Genomic DNA, 5,108 nt, shown 5'->3' with positions numbered 1-5,108 from the left:
TTTTTTTTTGCCTCCGAGTATTCTCAGAACACGTGTGATATATTTTTATCTTCTTTCAAGTTCAGGGCAATTGAGCACAGGGCAATAAGAGTATTGTTGTAATGTTTTAGTCGAAGTGGACTCGAGATGACAGGCATAAATTAAGAAACAAAAAGAAAACAAAACAAAAAAATCCCCAGTAGTTTTGGACTTGGTGATTGGTACCATTTTACCAAAGACACGGGCAGTATCCGTGGAACTGGAACTGGCTGGCAGTCGATCGATCCTCTGGAGTTCACTGGAGTGGATGCGATGCATTGATTAGGTAAAGGGTCTTTAGAAACTTGTACTTTTGGATCGCTGTTAGACGCAACCGTTTAAGAGTCCAGAACCGAGACTTGACTGACTGTACCTGATCCAGTCTCCACTCCCTTGGTTCTCCTCTTTTCCCTCCTTCACATCAAATAATATTTTATCATCTTATTAAATTGTGATTGCTTCCCCTCTCTTTCCGGTGTCTTGGTTTTTTATTTACCCTTTCCTTGCCCACTTTCTCTCCTCTCTCTCGCTTTCTCTCTGCGTCTCCCTCCATCCTCTGGACGAAACACTCCTTCGTTTGGACCTTCAATCATTCGCCCACCTCTCGCTCTATCCTACAGACATTCATTTCTGTTTTTAATTTTGACTCAGCTTTGATCGTGTCCCCACCAATCTTTTTGTGTCTCTTCCTGTGTGTCAACCAACCAACTGGAAAGGAAGAACAGGAAAAAAAAAAAAATACCGTGCAGTGCCTCGGTTCCGATTGATAGTTCATATTCCGTTACGTTGGTTTGCTTGGCTGGCAACCCTATCCGGGGACTTTAAACTATTGGCTTGCCGTGTAACCTCAGCCATACTTATCCTTCCGTTCTCTGCATTTAGGTTATTGATAACCTATCCAATCTTTGTTTTACTTTTTCTTTTTATTCTCTTATTTTCTGTCTTTTTTTTTCTTTTTCTTTTTTTTACTCTTCGATCTCCTTACTCCTCCTTTCCAATTTTCGTGGTCCTCGACAAAGCAAAATAATCCAAATAGGACAAAGAAAGCTTGAGAGGCAACCCAGTCTACAACCCAGCACAGACGACAAAACGGGTTCCACTGGTAGACTCCCACAGGAACGTTACCCCCTCTCACGCGCACCACACCACAATCAAGACCCAAGGGATAAACCACTCGCTCCTTGGCTCCTATAATTAAGGAGGTTCGGTACAGGTCTTGACTGTCGACTCTGCATATTCGTATACGTTACACGCGAGTATTGTCAATCGTCCTTATCGCGAACAGCTCCTGTCAACTTTGAGAGAGAGAGAGTGGGTGTGTGTGTGTGTCTACCGTGCTTGACTGCATCCCGTCACGTCGTACAAGCGCCTTCCTACTATCCCTAAGCTTATCCACTTCCATTCGATTCTCGCCAGCTTGGATGTCTGGCTTCCCTTCTTATACTCCTCTATCCCCGTAGTTCCTCACCATCGCAACCTACATTACTCTTCCCTTAATACCATTGTGACTCCTTCTTTCGCTTCCTTCATTCATCACACACCATGGCGAATTCACAAGAGCTCCTGGATGCCCCGGATGGGTCCGCATTGACCTGGATCTTTGACCACTGTCTTCGTTACCCTGGTTCTTACGAACTTCCATTACGCACTATGTATGCATTGAACTGCAACCCAACGAGACAGCCGCCACCCGCCAACCGTGCTCCCGAGACAGCTTTCTGCGAGCGCCCATCCCACTCGCCAAAGTCTTCAGTGTCGTCCCAGGACGATGCTTTGGATCGTGCCGCCGATTTTAGGGCATTGCTCACCCATCAGATCTCCCGATTGCCGTCACAGCCATGCTCTCTGCCTCCCAGCTTTGTGACCTCCTTTCTGCGTCGCTGTTTCACTTTGGAGTTGGGTGACGTTGACTTTCCTCAGGCGTTGACTGGTCTTGATTATCTCAGAGATCTGGAGATTCGTCGAAGGAAGGAGGTGAAAGCGGCCCTGGACCGTTTGCAGATCAAGCCGGACGATCTCAAGGAGAAAGAGGAGCTTGGAAAGAAATGGCCCAATGTCTTGGCCTGGCTTGAGTCCAACTGCGCCAAAAACCGCACGGCTGAGGCACTCTATACCCAGGTCTACATTGGCCTACGCCGCTGGGTAAGTCACCATGTCTAGTCTTTTCCTCAATAGGTGACTAATGATTTCCCCCAGACCCTGATCAATGAGATGCTGCTTGAACCACACAACAAGGCCAATTGTATTGCCATGCTTAACACTCTATTCCCACCCATCACGGATGCAACCGTCAACCCTACGCCACAGTTGACTGCTAAGATTCTCAAGTCTCAACGGGATGGGTTCTTCCGATACATTGCGGCCTTCGATAAGCCCAATGGAAAAGAGATCCTCCAGAAGGTCATCACGCAGGGCGCACCGGAGGGAGAGGAGACGGGATGGCCGCTAGTGCGGGACGCTTTGGATAGGTACCTTCGGCTTACCAACGAAATCATCGATGACTGTGCCATGGTCAATGATCAGAGCAGTCTTGAGGTGGTTGTGGAGGCGGAGTCTCAGCCCCGTCGGAAGGTGGATTCAGGCATCAGCTTCGGCTCGGCAGACAAATTCCACGCCCCATCTGTTCACAGCAGCAACGGCTCCGAGGAAATCTTGGACAAGCCGTTGCCACCGGCCCCGAAACAAGCTCACCAGAAAACGGGTGGATCCGCATTGGAGCGGCTAACACGAGAGCTACGAAAACTCAGCGACGCTGGAAAGGTCAAGAGCCTCAAGAAAATGAAGTCCTCAAGCGCACTTGCCATGCGACCGGAAAATATTCCCAGCCACACTCCTGATAACTCATCCTTCTTCGAGATCGATGACCAGAAACGAAAGCGTCTAATTTGGGAAGCTACTAGCCGCAAAAGGGCTCATAGCAAACAGCCCAGCAACGACTCACATTGACTGTGATTCGATTTTATTCGATTGATTGTACACTTACGACACCTTATTTATTCTTTTTCTCCACTAAAAAAGCAGGCAAGACAAAAGCTGATGTTCTACCATTGGGATTGTAATGGAGTTGGCCGTTTGATTCGTCTCTTTGTGATTTATCTTGTTACTTTCGGGTTGGGAGCGCAATTGCTAGCTATAGGCGTCTTTGTTCGGTCTTTCGGCATACAAGAGGAATTGGCGTGCTATTTTTTTTCTTCTCTTTCTTCTCTTTTTTTTTTTCCACATTGGGAGTTTTGAGCATGGTGGATTATTTCTCCCAGGTTAAACAGGAGAACCTCAACAACAGCAAAAGATAAAATGGCTAGAGAAAAGCCTTGATGGATGTTACTATATGATGATGATTTTATGAATTGATATCTGTTGTTAGTTAATCTTAGAACTGGTGTAGCTTATATTTGGATTTGTGTAGATAATAAATCTGCGAACTCATATATAAGAGCGGGCACGAGTAGTTTCCATGCATTAAACGTGACTACAGCAATATCTAAAAGTGTATAGGACTAAGGCTTCCGTCCCATATAGGGGAAACCAAGCGCTTTTACGAGGGCGTCCCGAATACAATGATCAAGAAGGCATTTATAAAAGAGGGATGGAGGTAGCAAACTTCAGGATTGAGAACCCACTTGCCTTCGCAGCATTCAAAACCTCAAGTGCTATGTCTGGAATTCTCGGGGAATCCATACGTACAAAAAGGCTCAGTTTAGTTAAATGGGGCAGTTTTGTGGTCTGAGCATCTGAAAGGCCCTCAATCAAATGAGAGATGCACTTCAGATGATCATCATCAAACGTCTCGAGATACAAGTCGAACCTTTCAATAGACGCTGGCAACAGCTCGATCAGTTTGGGCCAGGCTGGATGTCCAACCGACTCAGTTTCATCCCATTCCATATCTCTCATCGACGGATCATATGCCGGACCACACAACATATCGACGCCTAAATCAAGAACTGCCAACTTTTGAAAACGAGTCATATCCACCAGCGTGGCCCCTCTATTACACCACTCTGTGAGAGTTGTCACCGACAATTCCTTGAGTGTCTTTGCACAGATATTTTGCACCGTATCCAAAAATGCACCCACGTTCCAGTTATAACCACAGCCATGCCACTTGGTCTCATGAGAGAACTCAAGGCTTTCCAGGTTTGGGATTCGCGAGAGTAGCTGTGATAGCTCTCTTGAGCCAGCAACAGAGGATTCTATACGCAATTTCCGCAAGTTTGTGCTATAGCATTCCACCAATGGGTCGAAGGCGTATCCAGTGTACCCGTCATCCTTGAAGACGCAGCTACCCAAGTAGACTTCGGACACGGAATTGATCGCTAGTAATGGTACGAATGGTGTCAATGGGGACTTCTCCTCATAGCCCATGTCACGGGAGGGCTGCACGACCGAGAGCTTTGACAAGGGGGCATCGGGGAATTCCTCCTGGTGATTTGCCCGGTGTGTAATCAGATTGAGGACCGGCCACAGACGCGTATCAGAAGGTTCCACTTCGCCCCAGCGTGGATGTAAAGCTATTTCGCGCACTTGTGATAGCAATGTCAGAAGAAAGACGTCTGCATCTACTGTGGACTCCCGAATTCTTCCAACCCAATCATCGGGATTTCCCCCAACGGCCTCAACAAAAGGCGACGTAAGTACCAAGTCCCTTAGAGCTTTAGGTACCTCGGCTTCCAGGGAGTTTATCACTTCTTCATCTTCCTCGTCATCTCCATGCTCTCTAAGGTCAATGGATTGTATGTATCGCGCCACAGAAGGATCCAGTGCGATTTGTTCCAGTAGCTCCCGTGTGGTCACAATCTTGATGCCCGTCTCCTGGGTAATTTCATCCCAACGGTCAACTAAGCCGGGCTCCTCCGCTCCTTCTGGCCTTTCTTCGACTTTTTTTGAAAACTCAAAGTTTTGAAACCGTTTCCGTCGAGTGGTATATTGCTCCCGAAAAGGAGCGCTGGCAGCAAACATGGCTTTACAGGAGAGGGCAGCAGCTTCAAAATCCACTGGGATCGTTTCTTGTACGACCTGTATCAAGAGTTCCAGGGGGAGGTCAAGCAACGACATCATGGAAAGGGGTGGATGAGGGCAAAAAAAAAAAA

General features: G+C 47.2%; 2 protein-coding genes across 2 annotated transcripts; one reads left to right on the top strand and one right to left on the bottom strand.

Moving 5' to 3' along the window:
• The first annotated feature begins 925 nt into the window (after positions 1 to 925).
• On the top strand, positions 926 to 3,445 carry BDV38DRAFT_232717 (uncharacterized protein). Its single transcript, XM_032053058.1, has 2 exons — positions 926 to 2,160; positions 2,215 to 3,445. The coding sequence occupies exons 1-2, from the start codon at positions 1,561 to 1,563 to the stop codon at positions 2,962 to 2,964; spliced, it is 1,350 nt and encodes a 449-aa protein (XP_031920122.1). The 5' UTR covers positions 926 to 1,560; the 3' UTR covers positions 2,965 to 3,445.
• A 146-nt stretch (positions 3,446 to 3,591) lies between these two features.
• On the bottom strand, positions 3,592 to 5,073 carry BDV38DRAFT_277119 (uncharacterized protein; the record flags this gene model as incomplete). The annotated part of the gene is made up of 1 exon (XM_032058412.1): positions 3,592 to 5,073. One exon carries the CDS (start codon positions 5,071 to 5,073, stop codon positions 3,592 to 3,594), a length of 1,482 nt encoding a protein of 493 aa, XP_031920121.1.
• Positions 5,074 to 5,108: the final 35 nt, after the last annotated feature.

Source organism: Aspergillus pseudotamarii (genome assembly GCF_009193445.1).
Source record: "Aspergillus pseudotamarii strain CBS 117625 unplaced genomic scaffold BDV38scaffold_1, whole genome shotgun sequence".
Lineage (NCBI taxonomy): Eukaryota > Fungi > Ascomycota > Eurotiomycetes > Eurotiales > Aspergillaceae > Aspergillus > Aspergillus pseudotamarii.
This window is presented reverse-complemented; position numbering and strand designations above follow the sequence as displayed.

Excerpts from the sequence above, each read along its gene's own strand:
- BDV38DRAFT_232717 (XM_032053058.1), top strand. The coding sequence starts at position 1,561 with ATGGCGAATTCACAAGAGCTCCTGGATGCCCCGGATGGGTCCGCATTG. Across the intron at positions 2,161-2,214 it reads ACATTGGCCTACGCCGCTGG|ACCCTGATCAATGAGATGCT; the intron begins GTAAGTCACCAT and ends GATTTCCCCCAG.